The sequence below is a fragment of the Furipterus horrens genome, unplaced genomic scaffold (assembly GCF_987537825.1).
Source record: "Furipterus horrens unplaced genomic scaffold, mFurHor1.1.pri manual_scaffold_3, whole genome shotgun sequence".
Lineage (NCBI taxonomy): Eukaryota > Metazoa > Chordata > Mammalia > Chiroptera > Furipteridae > Furipterus > Furipterus horrens.
Genome location: NW_028327173.1, coordinates 3046640 through 3065866, shown reverse-complemented (window position 1 = coordinate 3065866; position 19227 = coordinate 3046640). Strand labels below are relative to the sequence as shown.

The 19227-nt window shown below is 59.9% G+C and overlaps 2 protein-coding genes across 2 annotated transcripts; one reads left to right on the top strand and one right to left on the bottom strand.

The window, feature by feature from the left end:
* Positions 1 to 2225: 2225 nt before the first annotated feature.
* HES3 (hes family bHLH transcription factor 3) lies at positions 2226 to 3371 on the bottom strand. The gene is made up of 4 exons (XM_090271447.1): positions 3312 to 3371; positions 3135 to 3230; positions 2951 to 3032; positions 2226 to 2599 (listed from the first exon to the last, which is right to left on the bottom strand). Exons 1-4 carry the CDS (start codon positions 3369 to 3371, stop codon positions 2226 to 2228), a joined length of 612 nt encoding a protein of 203 aa, XP_090127573.1.
* Positions 3372 to 10072: 6701 nt separating this feature from the next.
* Positions 10073 to 18607, top strand: ICMT (isoprenylcysteine carboxyl methyltransferase). Its single transcript, XM_090268500.1, has 5 exons — positions 10073 to 10296; positions 11025 to 11113; positions 11967 to 12136; positions 13128 to 13345; positions 15704 to 18607. The coding sequence occupies exons 1-5, from the start codon at positions 10102 to 10104 to the stop codon at positions 15884 to 15886; spliced, it is 855 nt and encodes a 284-aa protein (XP_090124626.1). The 5' UTR covers positions 10073 to 10101; the 3' UTR covers positions 15887 to 18607.
* The last annotated feature ends 620 nt before the right edge of the window (positions 18608 to 19227 follow it).

Here is a 19227-nt window from a genome sequence, read left to right as displayed (position 1 = left end):
AAGGACAACATGTCATGAGGTCACCAGCCAGCCACTGGCCGCCCTCAGGCTGGCCCTTCTCTCACCCTGGGTTTTCATTTTTTCATATCCAAGGGCAATACTTGCAGGGGGACATGGCTCCCTAAAGTCCCTCTAATTGTGGTTTTTACAAAATAAAGAGGGAGGGCCCCAAGCAGAGGGCCCTGGGGCCTGGGGCCCCCTCTCTCACTTTGGGCAGCTTCCAGGCCCATTGGCTGTGTGGATAAGCAGCTTGACCCTGGGCTTAGTGGGCAGTTGTCTTCGCACCACCACCCAACCCAAAGCCAGGGCCCCGTTTGTAGTTTTTTAACAACTAAGTACTTCTCTTCTGTACAGAAGCCAATAAAAACTTCCTATGATTTGCACCTACCATTTCCAGGCTGGTTTCATGGTAACGCTTTTCTAGACTCTAACAGCATTCCTGGCCAGCTGTCCCCAAATGCCTCTTCCTCTGGCTCCGGAATTCCTCTACTAGTGCCCTGTTCCTTTGGGTTGGACTTGCCCTTCTCTTCTGGCACGTGCTGTGGTCCCCCATGGAGAATTTGACAGACCTGGAGCAGAGGCTGGGCACCAAGGCCCTAAGAGCAGGAGAAGCCCCTGCCCTGCCGATGGCTGCAGAGACTGCTAGCCCCTGTGAGGTTGGTTCAGGAGGGCGAGAAGGGCAAGGCAAGTGCAGCCAGGGCCGCTGGACCTGCTGTGCCGGGTCACCAGCCCGCTGGGCCGGATGGAATTTGGAAGCGGCAACCCTGGGTCTGCGGTGGGACATCGCCACCTGGCGTCTGGAAGACGTGTTAAAGCCACCACCCATGCCTAGGGTTGTGGGAAGCCGAAACCAGGGAGGCCGCCCCCAAACCGCCACAGCCCAGACCCCCGCTGCTGCCTGCCCCGGGGAGAGCTCCCCGGATAGGGTGAGGGAGCTGGGCCGCCCTCTCCCCCCGGTATGACCAATAGTATGGGTTTAGCACACAAGCAAGACAGGGGTGGCCCAAAATGAAAATTAAAAAAAAATTTTATTGACTTTAGAGAGAGAAAATACATCATTTATTGTTCCATTTATGCATTCTTTAGCTGACTCTTGTACATGCCCTGACTGGGATCCAGCCCGCAGCCCTCGGGCATTGGGACGATACTCTAACTATCTGGGCAAAATGAGAAATGTTTCATACAAAGTTGACAGTCGTAGTCCAAAGATGCCCCGAAGCAGGCGTCGTGGGATAAGTTAGAACCTTCCTAGTCTCCTTATACCCATTTCACTGGTTCGCACTGTCTTTATTCTGAATGTCAACCAGGTGGGAGGGGTTGCGAAAATCTCTTCTGGACACAGCGCGAGAATCCTGTCCCATCCCCTCTCCCGCCTCCCCTCGCGTGCCGGGACCCCCGAAACCAGTGCCCAGCGCTCCGAGGGCTGTTGACCGTCTGGGACTCCCAGGCCACTCAGAAATCTGGCGGCGGGGGCTCTGCGGTGCCGGGCTGGGGTCTTTGGCGAGTGGAAAAAGGTCAACTCTTCCGAGACGGTGCGCGGGGGTCCCCCAAGAGCCGCCGAGCTTGGCGTCGGGTGCGCGGGGAGCTGTTAGGAGCATCTCGCGGGGTGAGCTCCGAGCGGGCTTCGCAACTCAGGGCGGTGCTGCTTAGAGCCGCTGGCCTTGGAGAGAGCACCGAGGCCAGGATGCCGCGCCGCGTGCAGAAGGGGTAGGGAATCCGTGGGAGCCGAGAGGGGCCAGGGCGGGGGTGGGCTGGGGGGCCCTCGCCCTCGGGGCGGGCCCTGCGTGCTTTGTGCCGGTGGGAACTGGGCGTCCAGGGCTGGTTGAATGGGCCGGGGCGGGGCAGCGATTCTCCTCGCTGCGAGGGGTCCGCTCTGCGCCGCTGCCGCTGCGACCTTCCCACCGCAGGGAGGCTGCGGGGCGGGGGCGAGGGCGGGCTGCCTGTCGGCCCTGGGAAAGAGGCACAGCCCGGGACACCCCCTCCCAGCGCCTTCAGAGGTGAGAGAAGAGAGCGGGCCCGGCCTGGGTAGGCGGGGCTGGGGTGGGGGTGGATCAGGCCTAGAGAGCAGACCCGGGTCCACCGTGTCTCCGTGTATTTCCCTGCGTTCGCGGGCACGCGGCCCCCTCCTGGCCACCTTCACCTCGGGACCAGGACGAACGTTAGAGGTCCCGGCCGTGATCACGGGCGCGCTCAAAACTGTCTCTGGGCCCGCACACGCCTGGGCCTCACCAGGGTCGCCACAGGCGCACCCCCGACCCCGGGCTCTCGGCGCAGTGGCGAGACGCCGACGGAGAGGCCGAGACGCTGGGGGGCGGGTCGGCGAGCGCGGCGGGGAGGAGGAGCCGGGGCGGTGGGGACCTCGAGCCGCGCGCTGCGGAATCAGGCACCCAAGCGGCGCGGGCACAGGGGCCGCGCCGCGCGGGCGCCTCGGGGCCGGGACTGACGCTGTCCATGGTGCTGCCGACCGCGTCTTCGTGCGCCAGGGGGCAGCGCAGGCCGCCGCCACCCTCCTCTGCGCGCCGCAGGAGCTGGCTAACTCCCGGCAGACATCCGCGGAAGCCCGACGGGTACTCGGCTGCGCTGGGGGCTGGCCAGAGCCCTGGGGGGAGGGGAGCGGACGGGAGATGGGTGGAGGGTAGGGGAGAGCAGAGGAGGGAGAGAGGAAAAGGGAGGGGCGAAGCGTGGAGGGGAAAGAGGAGGAGGGGAGGGAGGGGCTCCGAGGCAACGAGAACATCTCCCCGAGGTCCAGACCTTCTGCTCAAATTACAACCCCACCGCCCACCGGCCCTTGGCTGCCTCCAGCAATCTGGAGCCCCTCCTCACCCAGCGGCCCACCGCGCTGCGTTGTCTTTCCCAGGCACCCCTCCTTTATCTGGCCCTTTGCACGGCTCTGACCCCCAGAGTTCCCCACCTTGGCTCTTCCCTTCAACCCCTCAGGGTCCACCTCTACCTTGCACGGAGTTCTGAAGGCTTTTCATGTACTTGACGCTCAGCTCCAGTATGTCTGCCTTCTCCAACTTGCGTTTCTGGATCTGTGGGTTCGTGGAAAGGGTTCTTAGCTGGGGAGCCTGAGTTGGAGGGGATGAGGTTGGGACCGTGTCACCCACCGCCACCACCAGACCGCTGTGTCCCACCTGGTGCGAGTAGTGTTTCTCCAGCAACGACCTGAGCTGCTCCAGCGACACGTTGATGCGTGCCCGCCGCTTCTTCTCCATCAGCGGCTTGGAGACCTGGGGACGACAGGGTGTCAGAGGGCCCGGCCACCGCCCTCCGGCCCTTGGTCCCCACCCTGAGCCTTTGGAATCCCAGACCTTTCGGAATCTGCTCGCAGGGCCGCTGGAGCCGCCCTGGGTCTCGGGCTCGGTGCCCATGTTTTTGTATCTGCACCCTCCGCAGGCAGCAGAGCCTTTATAGGGGCCCCTCGTTTGCATGTCAATGAGGTGATCCTGGACTCCGGGAATTCTGCAGGGAAGGGGGTGAGAGCGGGATGCGCCCATACCTCCCCCACCTCCCTCCTCCTGTCCCCCTCCCATAGCTCAAGGCCTCTCGTCCCTCCCTCCCAAGGACCCCTTTCACCCTTTCTTGGGCTTCCCTTTCTCTCTCACCCCCATCACTTCCCAAGTCTGGGGGCTTCTCCTATGCCCATTCCATCCATGCCGGTCCCATCCCAGTGTCCCGAGGTTCTGGGCCTCACCACCAGGCCCACTAGCCTAGCCCTTGTGGCTCTTACCGTCAAGGGTTCTCCAAGGCACCCACTGGGGGGTTCATGGGCCCAGCCAGCTTTGAGCCCCGCTAATACTATGGCAGAGCACAGGGCCACCCTGGGCCTGACGAGGATGCGGGGGCTGCGAGCAGCTGCCAGCCAAGCCTTTCCGCGGGCTTCACGCCCTGGCCGAGCCGGCAACCCTGCATTCGCAGCCCTAATGTCAGGACAATGCAGCAATTTTCTGCCTGTGAGTGCTCAAAGCCGGGCACGGGCTGGGCCCACGGGGCCACACAGTGACATGTGTCCCATTAGAGCGTGCAGCCCGCCCGCAGGGCCACAGCCAGCCCTCCTTGATGGTGCCTAGGGACTTGGAGCGCTGCTGGACCAGGATGCAGCCTAGGTTCAGGTGCCCTCTGACCCTATTAGGAGCCACATTCCTCCATGGGGGCAGGGGACAAGCTGCAGGCAGCCTCAGGCCAGGGCGAGTCAGACCGGCCGCCCCCACCTGCAATCCTGGGCTTCCGGACAGTCAGGGCTAGACAACTCAGGCTCTGAGAACTCCTTCCCCTCCAGCAAAAGCCTTGGAGCTTATTTCCAATGGCCTTCTCTTGGTCCCCCCAAAGTAGGGGGAGGGGGTGGGGAAGACCACTGGTCATCAGGGAGAGTGTCGTTTGGCGCTTTTGGAGGTCTGGGACCCCAACCTCTTTTCATTATTCTGGCTGTGGCTGGAGACCCAGGGAGCTCAGGGGAGGAGGCACCTGCCCCGGGAGGGGCTGGGCCCCACGGAGGACTCGGCTTCAGTCCTGGGTTTGGCCCAGGAGTGGGACTCCAGGGGCTGTGACAGACAGGAAGGCTGAAGTCCAGGGGAGACCCTGGGATCAAACCTACACGTCTCCCTTTCCTGGCCTCTCAGGGCCTCAGTTTCGATGTTTATAAGGTGGGGTTCAGGACAATGCGGTCCCCCCAGCTGCTTTCGAGGGCGACGTGGACGTCGTGTGGACGCAAAAGTTCCACAGTTGAGCCCTGCGCCGGCCCAGAGAAAGGAACACACTGGCCTTTGCGTGACGGGGAGGGGCAATTGCTAGGTTCTGGGTGGGCTCCCAGCTCCCTCCAGCCAGGGCATCCCTTCCCTCCCCGCCCTCGCCGGCGATATTGAAGGGCCCTGCCCGGGCAGCGTCGTTCCCAAGCGCCAAACAGCGCGGAGAATGGCGCCCGCCTTCCTTTCAGGCTGAGGTTGCGGCGCCGGCGGCTCCAGGGTGCTCTCCAGCCCCGGCCACAGGGCCCGCGGGCCAGATGTGGGCCGAGGCCCGACGGAGGGTGCCGGCACGCGCCAGGCAGCTTTGAAGCGCCGGGGTTGGCAGGGCCCAGGCGGCCTCGGCGCGCCCGCTCGGGCTTGGGGCGGTGGCCGCGCCGTACAAAGGGGCCAGAGGCGCCGCGGGCGGAGGGCGGCGCAGCCCGGCACAAAGGGCGCAGCCGAGTGTTGAGGGCATTGTGCAGGCCCCACAAAGCCGCCCGCGCCCGCCCCCTGGGGCCAAACTCGGGGCGCCGTGCAGCGCTCAGGCTTCCAGCTGCGGCACATCTGCCCCGAAGCTGGGCGCGCGCCAAGCTCCGGCGGCCCCTCCTTCCCCCCAACCCCGCCCCCACTCTGGAGCCGCGCGGGCAGCGGGGCAATTTGTCCTCTAATTATGATCGTTCCCCATAAACCGCCGCCCGCGCCTTTCAACTCCGGCGCATTAGCAAACCAATGGCCCCCGGCGCCGCTCTCGAGGCCCGCAGCGGGAGCGCGGGGCCCGCCCCCTCCCCAGAGTTAGGGCCACCATAAAGGGGCCCGCGGGCTGCTCCCCCGCCCCCCGGCACCCACAGCTCCTCGGGCCACCACTCCTCTCGAGCCGGTGCCCAAGGATCCCAGCCGCGCAGGGCGTGGCCGCTCGCGTGGGTGGCTTAGTGTTTCTTAAGCAGTGGAAAATTGACCGCAAAATGCTCTGATTCGCAATGTTCTGCTTGGACTGCGGGAAGCGAGGACGGCCGGGGCGGAGTTCTCGGCCGTCGAGCTCTGCCCCTCCATCTTCCAGAGTCTTCGCCTCCGCTGTCCGCACCCCGCCCGGACACCCCTCGGCACGTCCACCTAGGCTGATTCCCTCACCCCATTTCCCGAGCTTCCCGCCTCTTAGAGTGCCCCGCCCCCGCCGCCAATCTCGGCTTCAGCCGGCTGAGGGTCGCACCGAACTCACGTCTGAAAAGGGTCCCACCCTCCCTTTTCCCGGGCTCGAAGAGAGCTTCCCCCACCCCAGCCGCACCTGACCCCAATTCAGGGTCCTTCTGTGAAGCCGCTTCCCCCGCCAGGCTAAAGGCGAGGTCATTGGAGAAGCAGTAGATAAGTCTCCACCGAGACTTCTCTAGGGGGCCCAAGCTGGGGCCCCCGATTTCGACCCCTGTCCACCGCTGTTGGCCAGCCCTGCGTCTGGGCATCGTACGCCCACTCCCGCAGGCAGGCCAGCCCCCCAAGGCGCGCGGGGGCGGAGGAGGCGTTCTCGGAAGTGGGGGTGCAGCAGAGGGTACACCCCGCGTCCTCTCTGGCAGCACCCACGAGGAAGGGCGCTGGAGCTGCCGGGAAGGGCATGGACCAGCTCAGAAGCCCAGCTTATGCAAGCTGAGATGTAGGCCACCGATTTCCATTTTTAGGATCTGGGGTCCCTAGGGCGCTTGGAAAGGAGCACAAGTCCAGGCAGAGCGCTGGGGAGACCGAGGCTGCCCGACTCTTTCAAGGACGAGTTCCCTCAATAACTCTGGAGGACTCTCGGGGCTTCCAGGACTGCGCTGAGCCCTTTGCTTCCTCACACTGAGGAACTTAAGGCAAAAAGTAACTTGAGTCTTTGCCCTCCCTTCTCCCCTTTGGCTTTCTTGACTTTGGGGGGCAGAGGAAATACGCAGACATTACAGATCGAATCAGGTTGGGAAAGGAGGTGGGGAGGGCGTTTGCAGGCCCCACGACATGCCTTCCAGCAGCCGTCCCAGGTGACTGCCTTGTGCAGGAGCCCCTTCCTTCTGGCAGCCCCAAGTCTTTAAAGCAGTGCTCCCTGGTGAGTGTTTCGAAGGCCACTTCCGGGTTGGTGGCTGGTGGGAGAAATGCACCGTTCCCCTCCGCAGATGCATTTCAAAGTGGAGTGGAGTGATTGCTCCATGTAATTAACTATTGGGACCCAGCAAAAGCACTGGAATGACTCAACCCATTGTCTCCAGATGGGGCTGGAGAGGCTGCGATTGTTTAACTCTCTTTAGCTGTGTTGGAACTCCGACTAGCTCAGCAGCCAAGGGTCCTCAAGGGGACAAAGGCTGGGACTCCCTCGAGTGCATCAACACTGAACCGGGCTGGCCCAGCTCCGGGAGAGTGAATTCAGAGAGACCCCCATTGTCCCAGTCTTTTGTGTTTCTCCCCAGCTGGCTCTAATCTTTAAATATTTACCCGGCTGCTTTGTGCGCTTATGACTTACGCACTTTGGGCCGCTGTGCTCATAAATTACGCGTCATTTACCCATTTCCAGACTAAAGAGAGGAGGCTTTAGTGCCTGGAGCCCAGAATGGCCAGGGCAGGGGAAAGAAAACTTTTGGAGGACCAGGGTTCCCTCCTGGAAAGAGCTGCAGCCACACTGGACAGCCTCACCCCCAGCTCCACACGGGAACTGGACCAGGTCTGTGAGGAGGCCACTCTAACAGCAGCCTACTGGGGACCCACCACCAGGGAGGAGGGAGAGGCCCAGTTTCCAGAGTTTTTCTGCTTGGTGCCACGCTTAGAGAGGCATAAACTTTTCATCCTGGGAAGCCCGTGTGGGTTGAGGCGCGTGCTAAAGGCCTGTCCTTGCGCCTGTCCCCTGCTTGCTGCGCAGTCCCTCCCGCACCTTCATTCTCTCCTGCTCAACAAAGCAAATGCATTGAAGAAACGGAAGCCTAATTTCATCTTCACCTGCGGGTTAACTTGGAAAAGTCAAGGTGGTTCCTAGGACTCTTTAAAGAGGAGGGATCCCGACTTTCGCCAAGGATGGAAAGCTGTCTCAGCTTGTGGGCGGAGGGCAGGACGAGGGGGCAGGGAGGGGGGAGCACCAGAGGGACCTTCCTGCATGAGAAAGGGCTCCCTTTGTGCTTGCCTCGCAGCTCCTAGAGCAAAACACATTCAAATGCTTATTTACAAAGAATGCAAGTGAGTCATCCCAGGGCTGAGCAGTTTTTCTTTATTTTCTTATATTTTCGTAGGCTTGTGGTTCCCCTGGACTGGCGGTGGCGGGTGTGTGCGTGCGCTCCTGTCTGTATCTCTGTGTACATTACTGTTTCTCTGTGTGCATCTCTTTGTGTTACATTGTTTCTCTGGGTCTCTGCCAGTGCGTGAATATATCTGCCTTCCTCCTCCATCACTGGCCTGTGAGCCCTGAGCGCTGACAGATTCAGCAACTCCAGTGACTTCTAAAAATTCCCCTTCCCGCTAGTCTGGCCCTGTCTGGAGAGGACTGCTTCCCCTCTTTTTCTTCCTTTTTCAAGATGGGGCTGGCAGGGTCTAAGGGCAAGTGATGGGCAGAGGACAGAGGAGGCTTTCCGGTCTGGATGACGTTACTCTGTGTCGCCAGAATGGGGACGATTCCCTGGCCCCTGGGAGCAGCTCTGCCCCAGGACCAGACTTACTCCCAGGAGTGAAGGTGCAGCCAGCGCCCTCTAGTGTCCCCGAGGCTTCCCGACGGAGAGGGAGAAATCCTGAGTCAGAGGGAGACCGCGAGAAGCCGGGGCAGAGGCCGGAGTTCAGCACAACGCCCAGCCTCCTTCCCACCTGGCACTGCCCCTGGGCGACTTCGGATTGTAAAACATTAAATCTCCTTTGCACTTCGACCAACCGAGTTCAGCCCATGTCTGCTGGGGCTTTACAGGACGTTATCAATACCGGATGGTGAAATCAGGATCCCCATTTTACGGAAACTGAGCCTCTCGGAGTTGATGTGCCCGCGGGCACAAAGCCGGACTGCAGCGGCGCAGGACAGCGGATTCCAGCCCAGGCTCTCCATGCTTCCCCGAGCCCAGCTGCCCCAGCGCCAGGCGTCCTGCGGGGACAGCGGGGAGGGGGGCAGCCAGGGGCTCCGAGGCGGGGCCTGGCTGACTGCAGCCCGCAGCCCGCCTGGCCTAGGTGCCGTCTGGCCCGGGGCTCCGAGCCCCAGCCTCCCCCGGGGCCTGTCCCGGATCTGCTCCCCCTCGCTCCCTCCCGCCTCTGGCTGCTGACTCGGGCGCCCTCCCTCCTCTCCTCCCCTCGGACGCCTCGCTCTCATTTCCAGCGGCAGGCGGGCCGCGGGTCCCAGAGGGCGCGAGACCTGGCTGCCGCGTCTCTTCCACGCAGAACCCTCACCCTCCGGCCCTCCCGCCCAAGGGCCCCCCACGAGGGCCCTCATTCTCCATCCTCCCTTGGCTCCTGCCCTTTTCCCGTCTACCATAGTTTATTTATTTATTTTTTTACAACCATAATTTTTCTATTCATTTATTGACTTGCCTTTCTCCCCCACCATTGCTCTGTAGCGCCCCAGATGCGGCATTATTAACCCGTTACAAAAATAAAGGACACTTTCTGATTACACAGCTAACATAATTTGATTGTGGGCAATATGGAAGATACCAAAACATATAAAGGAGAAAATAAAAGCCGCCCAGGGATTTACCACCTGGCTTCCAGCTCAGTCATTTTCCCAGGCTCACGCAGCGATTCTGTTTTTCCCACGTGCAGGCAGGATCCCACGGTCAAGTTCTGAATTCTGCCTCTTAAAAACCGTGACATATCCTGGGCTGTTCCGCCTTCCGCCAGGCGGGCGGTCCTCCCGCCGCGTGGATGCCCCGCGCTGCGCCCCGAGGGCAGCTCCAGCGGGCGCTCGGGGACCCCGCTGAGAGCGGGCGGGGCATCTCCGTGTTCGCACCGGCGTGCGGACCCCTAAAGGTGGAGGCTGGAATCGGCCTCGCTCGCGACTGCGCGCTGAAGGGTGCGAATTTGGGGGAGCACCGCGCGGGGCACGCCGAGGGTTGGGTCGCCTCCTATTTCACATGATTTCCTCGGTCGGGGACATTCTGGAGGTTTGGACTTCTCCGCCCGGGACCCAGGCGACCTGCGGCCCCGCCCCTCCGCCGGCCGCGGGACCTGGGGCAGGAGGTCCCTGGGGGCGGGGCCGCGGGGCGGGGCGGGGCCAAGGCGGGGCCCTTCCGCCAAATGCCGGCCCCAGCCCTGCGGCGCGGCGGTATCGCGAGAGTTCACGGGCGGAGCGCAGCTCTCGCAGCTCCATCCCCACCGGCGGCGGCGGCGCAGTGCGCAGGCGCGGCGGGCGGGTTTCCCGGGGCTACAGACGGCGCCGTCGCCCGCTCGTCCGCCGCCCTGCGCCATGGCGGGCTGCGCGGCGCGGGCTCCGCCGGGCTCCGAGGCGCGGCTCAGCCTCGCCACCTTCCTGCTGGGTGCGTCCGTGCTCGCGCTGCCTCTGCTCACGCGCGCCGGCCTGCAGGGCCGCACCGGGCTGGCGCTCTACGTCGCCGGGCTCAACGCGCTGCTGCTGCTGCTCTACCGGCCGCCGCGCTACCAGGTGCGGGCCGGCGTCGGACGGGGGGCGGGCGCGGCGCGCGGGCAACCCCCCCGGGTCCGGGTCGGGTTCGGCCGGGAGAGGGGCTCCTTCTCCCGGCGTGGCCTGTGCCCGCGAGCTCGGGCGGCAGGAGCGATCGCGCCTCGCCCGGCTCGGGGGCGTGGGGCCCGCGCCCCTCCACGCGGCGGAGCGGCTGCAGAGTGGCAGTCGGTGCGGCTCCGTAGCCGCGGCGGACGCGCGTGGGGTGAGGAAGGAGCGAGCCCACGGGCTCTTTTATGTAATCGAAGGCGCGGAGACCTGCCTGCTGTCAAGTCCGAGGTCAGAGGTCCCGCAGTCACGTGGAGGGCGCCGGGCGCTAGAGTCTCCGGGTGCTGGGACCGGGGTCGCTGCGGGGACTTGGGAGAGTCCTGCCAGTCAGTTAGCTCCACGCAGGTCACCCACAGCCCTGAGTAAGAGTGGCAGCACTAACTGATCACGGCAGCTAACGCTTCTGTAGCGTTTGCTCTGAAGCGCTCTCCGTGGGTAACGTCAAGGGTGCGCCAAAAGGTAGGTACGATTATTGTCGCCGTCGTGCAGACGGGGAAGCCGAGGTCCAGGAGGTTAGTAACCTGCCCGAGGCCACAGAGGCAGAGTGGTGGGCGCCAGCGCTGGCAGCGGCCTGCTCATCCCAGGAAGTAGGATGCGTGTGCCCCGAAACAGCCAGGTGACAACTTCTTTTGGGTCTCTTTTAGATAGCCATCCGAGCTTGCTTTCTGGGCTTCGTGTTCGGCTGCGGGGTGCTGCTAAGTTTTAGCCAGTCTTCTTGGAATCACTTTGGCTGGTAAGAAGGACTTGGGGAGCAGCGGGTTTGAGGCTAGGGTGGGCCCATCGGAGCGGGGGTGGTGGCCTCGCACCGTTCCCATGTCTCACCACCCCTGGCTGGCCGAGGCTGTTCAGGGCTCCGTGGGAACGAGGCGTCTGTCTTCCCCTAGATTCCCGCGTCCTGGTCCGCGAGCACTTGTGCCCAGGGGCCGCTTCCGGTGCAGGCAGAGCAAGTCTCGGGCACCCTCCCTGGCAGCCGCAGCTGCTGGGACGTCCAGGCCCTGGCTCGTCTTCCATCTCTCATTTCTAGGAGGTCATGTCTAGTGTGTCCCCCACGGCCAGTGTAGGGTTTCCCCGACACTCTGATTTCAGTGCCTGGAGCCTTCTAGTCCCTGACCGGGATAGGAACCAGTGGCTTCGAGGTAAATAGGTTTATCTCCCATTATCAACACGGAGCCGTCGGATTCTTTGTTGCTGGAACTATTTCAGTTTTTTAAACTTTTGTATTCAACATACGCACTACTATATTTTCCGGTTCCCCACATTGGTGCTTTACTGTGTGTGGTGTCATTTTAGGAAGCCTGCAGGGCCCACAGGGCCTTCGTAACCCTTGTTTGCTTTCTGCCCATGACATTCAGAAGGGCTGTCCTTTTAAAACCTCACTTCTGCAAACCTGAGGGGGTATCACGGGAGCCTGAGGTCCGCTCTCAGACAAGGTGATGATGGGGCCTCACCATAGGGTTCAGGGACCGTTTCACAGACCCAGGTCTGTACTTGGACTTATGGCTGTTCCCTTACCCTAACGTACCCCCCCTTTAATTTCGTACCCCAAAAGTTCACATTTAACCTCTCCTTCTTTTTGTTTCAAATAGGTACATGTGCTCGCTGTCCTTGTTCCACTATTCGGAATACTTAGTCACCGCCGTCAATAACCCCAAAAGCCTGTCCTTGGACTCCTTTCTCCTCAATCACAGCCTGGAATACACCGTAGCCGCGCTCTCTTCCTGGATAGAGTTCACACTTGAAAACATCTTCTGGCCAGGTCAGTGTGCCCGCTGTCCCCTCTGGGTGGCTTCCACGCGGGCTTGGTGGCAGTGACGTGGGCCCATCTGTCAGCTTTAATCTCCCCAAGCGATTTCCTAGACCTGCCTCCTCCCTAAGCTCTTTATAGGGGACAGAGTGGTGCATTCTGTCTCTGGAGTTTGAATCTAGGACACACTGACCTTTTGCTTTAGGCCTTGCATAATGTACTGCACCCTGGGATATGACGTCCCTTCCTTTTATTTCTTTTAAGATTTTACTTATTTATTTTTAGAGAGAGGGGCAGGGAGGGAGAAAGAGGGAGGGAAACATCACCGTGTGGTTGCCTCTCACCTGGCCCCACTGGGGACCCGGCCTGCAACCCAGGCATGAGCCCTGACTGGGAATCGAACTGGCGACCCTTTGGTTCACAGACCGGCACTCAATCCACTGAGCCACGCCAGCTGGGGCTGAAGCCCCTGCCTTTGATAACTATAGTCCGAGTTTTACAGTCGGGGGAGATTTGGATCTAGTCATTTTGTGTGACTTGAGGAATTTCATACGAAGGTTTTACTAGCAAAAGCCTCTGCAACAGGCACCTGCTCTCAACTTGAACTTCCCACAGGAGATTCAACAAAATGTATGTAGTTTTCAGGAGTCAGTAAATGGCCAGGGCGGGAAGCACTGGGTCCTTCTCTGTTTCTCTTAGCTGTCCTTGTCCCCAAGGGACGGCCGGGAGCCTGTGGCAGGGCAGCGTGGACCGAGAGCCCATCAGCTCTTTGCCAGGATGCTCTAATTGGGCCGGTGGCACTCGAAACAGATGAACAGCACAGCTTAGGGGATATGTTTTGCTTACACTTAAATTTTAATGTGATGGGCTGACAAATGCCAGTTGCCCACTAGTGTGTCTCCACCATTCCTATCTTTGGAAAGTAGGTTGATTTTAACCATTCGAAGGGGGGACCCGACAGCCCAGTGTCTCCATGTCCTACTTGTCACCTTGTCTCCTGCAGAACTGAAGCAGGTCACCTGGCTGAGTGCCACGGGCCTGCTCATGGTCGTCTTTGGAGAATGTCTGAGGAAAGCGGCGATGTTCACAGCGGGTTCCAACTTCAACCATGTGGTGCAGAACGAAAAATCAGAAACCCACACTCTGGTGACCAGCGGAGTGTACGCTTGGTTCCGGCATCCCTCCTACGTGGGGTGGTTTTACTGGAGCATCGGAACTCAGGTATAGTATCAGATGTGATGCTGGTCTTCACATTTTACTAAAATATTTCTTTAATTGATATGTAATTCACATATCATAAAATTCACCGTTTCAAAGTGTGCCATTCAGTGGGTTTCAGTGTATTCACACGGTCGTTGGTCCTCTTTCAGTAGGTCCATCTGCTCCCTGTCACGGTTCAAGGGATAACTAAATAAAAGTCAGAAGAACTGATTTAGTCCTTAATGTTTTTTACCCTGTCCTTGAAATATGGGCATCCTAAATGCGTGAGCTTTTGGCGAGTCTCGGTGCTGGTACCCCATCTGCTGAGCCCGTTCTCTGCCTCTTTCGCTTGGATCCAAAGCACCCCAGTGGGGTGCGGACAGAGATGGGGCTGCCACTTACTTTCATTAGAAGCTGCTATTGATGAGGCCAGGGTCATGTGTTCGGTTTAATGTGACCTGTGGAGGTTTGTTCTGTCTCAGGCTGCAGAGTGAGCTTTGTTTCTTGTCCGTTGTCTCTTGAATCAGTTTTCTTGGTTCCCAGGAGGACTTGGCCAGAGAACACGGATAGAGTTCAGGAAACTCACCACCTCATGGAGAATATCCAGTCTGGGCCCCAGGCGTTCCAGCGCAGCACATGATCCGTGGGGACTCTGGTGGACCCCAGCGGCTACTGCACAGCCCTTATTTGTTTACGTATTTATTTATTTACGCTCTTACCCAAGGACGTGCCTTCATTGATCTTAGAGCGAGAGAGGAAGGGAGGGGGGGAGAGAGAAACTTGGATATGAGAGGAAAGCATCGATCAGCTGCATCCTGTACATACCCTGACCAGGGACCGAACCTGCGACCTAGGTGTGTGCCCTGACTGGGGGATTGAACCCTCAGCCTTTTGGTGCACAGGACGATGCTCCAGCCAAGTGGGCCACCTGGCCAGGGCATAGCATTCGTTCTACAACTTGTGTTCCTGAAACTTAAGACTCTCCCATTAGCAGTCATATTCCCTGGGAAGAAATCGATTATAGCTGCAACACGGAACTGCCATGAATGCTAGCTATAAACCCAAGGGCTAAAGAGGTTTTTATGCTTCTTTGATCCTAGACCTTTTTACACTGTGACCCTACACGTGTGTGAAAAAACGGAGCAGGCCTTTCCCAGGACAACACTTGCCCTTTGTTTTCTGCCTTATTACGTTTCACGCTGTTTGTGACGCATGGGCTGATTCTGTGCCTCAGCCACGGCTCGTGGCCGGCGATTAGGAAACCCCACTCTAGGTCATGCCAAGAGGCCACACGGTCTGTGGCGCTGGGAGCCAGTGCCGGCTTTAATGCCTAGTGGCGGGCCTCCCTGTCCTCACGAGTTGCGTGGGACAGCATCAGCAGCACCCGGGTTTGCTCTGGGGTTGGCCGGTTTATTGGTTGTGAAGGGCTGAGCGGTTCTGGGAACAGAAAGCAGCGCTTGGTAGGTCCACAGTGATGAGAATAGGAAGTCGAAGGCGTATGCCTGGTCCTCTTGGTGGAGGTCACCCACTTGGGGAAGACACCCATCGGATGGGTCAGCAGAGTGGCTGGGGGTGGTTAGTGGGTTCCCCAGCAGCCCAGAGGCTCCCTGAGAGCTGGGGGAGCTCTTGGCCTGGGAAGACTCTTTGCCAGTGGCTCAGTGGGCACATGTTCCCAAAAGCGGAAAAGCTACCCGGGTCTGGGGGTGAGAGGCAGTCCGGGCAGACCTAGGCAGGGGTGCGGCGGGGCCTGGGCCAAGCAGGCTCAGGGGCCGCCTGCGTTCTCACCAGGCCGAGGAGGTGGGCTCGGCCTGGGAGCTCTCCGAGCATGGCAGTGATTGGATGGCTGAAGCGGTTCTGGAAGCTCGATGAGGCCGCAGCGTGTCAGGGACACAGGGAGGGCGGCTCCAGGGCCAGAAGCGGGGGGCCAGGCGGCTGAGCTGCGGGAGGCAGCCTGTGAGGGCGCCGTGGCCAGGACAGGAAGGCGAGGGGCTGGGCGCGCTGCTGGGAGGTGGGGGCGCCACGTGAACGGGGATTCACGCGCTGGGGCTGGACGGGGAGTTGCTCTCACCCTGACCTGGGGGTTGAAATCCAAGAGGCTGATCTTCCCTTGTAGTGTCTGAGATGGCCTTCAGGTGCGAGGACCGGCAGGCCGTGTGTGGGAGAGAACCTGCGCCGAGCGTTTGGTTCCTCGGGAACGTGACGCTGCGGTTTCCCTTCACGGCGCCCGGCCGCGGCCCTCCGGGACCCTAGCCGTAGTGCGTGTCTGGGGAGCCTCTCAGGCCCGGGGCGGGCAGTCCCCTGTGAGTGCTGGCGGGGCAGGTGCTGCGCCAGGGCCCGGAGGCGGCCCCTCTGACCCTGCCCGCCCTCTGTCCCCGCCAGGTGATGCTGTGCAACCCCATCTGCGGCGTGGGCTACGCCCTCACCGTGTGGCGCTTCTTCCGCGACCGCACGGAGGAGGAGGAGATCTCGCTCATCCACTTTTTCGGAGAGGAGTACCTGGAGTATAAGAAGCGGGTGCCCACAGGCCTGCCTTTTATAAAGGGGGTCAAGATGGAGCTATGACGTGCCGGCGGCGGGGGGGCTCCCGCCCGTGCGGCCCAGGACCGCCGGCCTCTGGTCCGCCTCGCTGCAGAATGGGGTCTCTCAGTCATTGTCTGCGTCACCACCTCTTTTTCTGGAATATCCTCAAGACCAAGAGGTCAGAAGGCCTTCGGACCCAAGGGCCGCCCCTCCCCCCACCTTCCCGGAGCAGCCTGCTCCTGGGCTGAATCCAGGCGGGGCGTGGAGCAAAGACGGTCGGACGAGGGGCAAATAACAGCAATACTCAGCGGGCCCCCCGGGCCGCAGGCTGCCCTGCGAGGCCACCGTGCATGTCGGCTGGAGCCGGCGCCCCGTGGGAGAGGCAGGCATGCTACTCCGAAGGAGGCTGCTCCGGCCGGAAGGGGTATGTGGGCACCCCCGCATTTTAGAGTTAGAAATACACCGAAAATCTTGACTTTAACCGAAAACAGCACAGCTTCGACCTCCTTATTTCTGTCCTTAGTGCACGAGCATCCACACAGTTTTAAAGACACTTCCTCATCAGGCACTTGGCTCTTCATATTCTTAATCATACTCACAGATCTAGTTTTTATAGACAACAGTATGAACTCAAGGGGACTCGGGGCTTACAGCCCCGCCTTTTATTTGGCAGAAAGGAAGCATCGACACGTGGACGGATGTGGCTGAGCGGCTTTGTGTCACCAGGGAGCAGGCCCCTGTGGCTTCCGGGCTCCTGGCTCCTGCCCTTCTCCCACGTGGGGCCGTTACCAGTGACAGACGTGCCATGGTCCCTTGTCCAAGAAATGCTTACTGAGCGCCTGCTCTGTGCGGGGCATTGTTAAACGCTGAGAAATACTGCTTTCTGTTTATTCTTTCTTTTTTCTTTCTTATTTTGCCATAGTGTAGAGTTTTGTGTTTTGATTTAAACCTATTAACTATTGATTTCTATGTTCTGTTCTCAAAATCCCTTCATCCCTAATGCCATTTCAAACTGTCTTCCAGAGGGGTTTGAGAGCGCACACACTCACAAAATTCAAGGCGACTCATGGAGGTCAAACAGAGCAGCTAATCCCAACTGAGATTTAGCCGTATTTTTGTTCTTCAAGTTCAGGGAGAGTGGTTGGCTTTATGAGTCAGACATTTAAACTTCAAAGACCCTTGTTGAATTCCGGACTGGACAGGAACTTGGTCTCAGCATGCGATCCTTCCGAGCAGTTCTGCGGTGGCGCCGGGACGCGGGGACGTGAAGGCAGCGGAGCCCCGGCTGGAGCGCAGCCCTGCCGCCACGCCACACCACGCCACGCCACGCCATGCCACGCGGCTTCCGAGGAGCCGCCTACCTTTCTGTGCCTAGACCTCCCCATCCGCAGAATGGGGTCAATACCACCTACCTCACAGGGGCGTTGTGAAGACTTGAGAGCAGCGTCGGACGGTTTTAGTACTTAAACGAGAGGTGACACTAATGGAATCCGCCCTGGGTCAGAGTTACACAAAAATGGACATTCGTACGGTTAGCTGTGCCAGACACCGGAAATGTGTGTTCAGAAGAGCATTTTACCAACTCAAAATGCTATTAATTTCTAGATTTCATGGCCTCATTAATTCTGTTATTCTGTATACCAAAGAGCGTGCGGGTTCATGGTTTGCTGGTGTGACACTTGCTGGCGTGCGGACCAGAGAGACCCGACTGGCGGCCCTCCGGGGGGTCGTGTAGTCAGACTGCGGAGGCCCCCATGGGAGCCCCGGGCCACTGGTTCCTCAGGAGGAACACTCCCCTGCGGACGTCAGCACGCACTGGCGGGTAAAAGATGAACTGCTTAGGGACAGGGTTTGGCAGGTAATTGACTTCGGCCTGGTACTGAGACTTCAGATTTTTTTTAACCGTATAAATTTAGCAGTGACGGCGTGCAGGACAGAAAACCAGGTTAACGGGGTGCAAGCTTTCTGGGTATCCCCGAGAGCTTTTTGAGCAAAAGCTGTGTTTCCAGTTCCCTCAAATTAAAAAACTGTCAGGAGATTTCTTTTTCTAGTGCAGGTTTTAAAGTGCAGATTCTTAAGGGGAACACAGGCACCGCGCAGGACAAAGTTACCTGAAGCGGCATAAAAGGGACACGTTTTACAGGGATCTGCAGGCAGGCCGAGAACGGCTGTTCACAGCAGAGGGTGGGGGGCGCGCCCCGCGGACAGCAGAAGGCACCCCCCCCCCCCACGACCCCGCGCTGGTGTGCGCTGCCTCTGGGGCCTCAGGGTAAACTTGATCACCCCTCCCATGCGTTAACCCTCTGGATGCTGCCACGATGGGGAAATCTTCCTAAATGAGTACGTTGTGTCAATAGATGAGGCTCAGCGAGGTCTCCCCCACAGCTCGCTCCGATAGCAGCCCCCCCGTCCCAGGTACAGTAACCCACTGCCCCTTCTCTGCACATTCTTACTGCCTTAGATCGCTGCCGCCTCGCACCGTTTCTGCTTCTGTCGGCGACCTTGGCACCGCCCGCGTGGTGGGGGGCTTGCCCTCTGCACCCCGCTCTGCAAGCTTGGGGTGGAGGGGGTGCCAGGCCTGGGCCTGACAGACGCTTGCTCTTGGGAAGCCGTCCATAGCTAGGAGAGGAACCTCATGGAGTAATTATTCTCTTCTTTTTACATGCAGAAATGTTTATTCAGATATTTTAAATTGGGCTTTCTTTCACAAATACTGATACTCTTTCCAAACCTGAAATAAAACTATACTTGACGTCACTACAAGCCATGGTACTGTGATTGTGTGAGGCGTAGAGGCGCTCAGGTCGCGTGGCTTCCGGCTGAGAACCGTCCAGAGCCTACAGCGTAAACCAAGTGCATTTTCCTCCTCGATTCAGCTCTGGATCCCTCCCTCTAAGACTGTAAGGCTGGCTGCTCCCACCCCGGAGGCTCCCGTGGAAGCTCGGGGTGCTTTGGCGTGGGGACGTCAGGGACCTGAACGGCCGGCCCGGGGTGTCGGGCGTGTGCACGGGACGTGATCGCCTTGATGAGAGCCCAGCCGGTGTGGAGAAGCCATGCGCTGTCTGAACCACTGAGTTCGGTCGGATGTTTGCGTGAAATGCGTCTCTCTTGGCATCTTTTTGCCTCCAAAACTGAATTTTAGGTCACATAGGTTAATTTTCCTTTTTGAAAAGTATCAAGTTCCACTGGCACCAAGGGCACTACGTAGGGATGGGGACCTCCTGGAGAAAAGCTGCTGCCCACGCCGCCTTAATCGTCACCAGGAGGCGAGCACAGGGGCGTGACCACAGCGCAGCCGGGAGAGGGGGCGGAGGAGCTGCGATGGGGACCGGCTCTGAAACCACTTGGGCCAAGGCTTGTGGAACGGGAGGCCCTTCTGGAAG

Coding starts and splice junctions, on each gene's coding strand:
- HES3 (XM_090271447.1), bottom strand. CDS start 3,371: ATGGGCACCGAGCCCGAGACCCAGGGCGGCTCCAGCGGCCCTGCGAGC. Junction 3,231..3,311: donor CTGCGAGCAGATTCCGAAAG/GTCTGGGATTCC, acceptor TGTCGTCCCCAG/GTCTCCAAGCCGCTGATGGA. Junction 3,033..3,134: donor AGAAACACTACTCGCACCAG/GTGGGACACAGC, acceptor ACGAACCCACAG/ATCCAGAAACGCAAGTTGGA.
- ICMT (XM_090268500.1), top strand. CDS start 10,102: ATGGCGGGCTGCGCGGCGCGGGCTCCGCCGGGCTCCGAGGCGCGGCTC. Junction 11,114..11,966: donor TCTTGGAATCACTTTGGCTG/GTAAGAAGGACT, acceptor TGTTTCAAATAG/GTACATGTGCTCGCTGTCCT. Junction 12,137..13,127: donor TGAAAACATCTTCTGGCCAG/GTCAGTGTGCCC, acceptor TGTCTCCTGCAG/AACTGAAGCAGGTCACCTGG.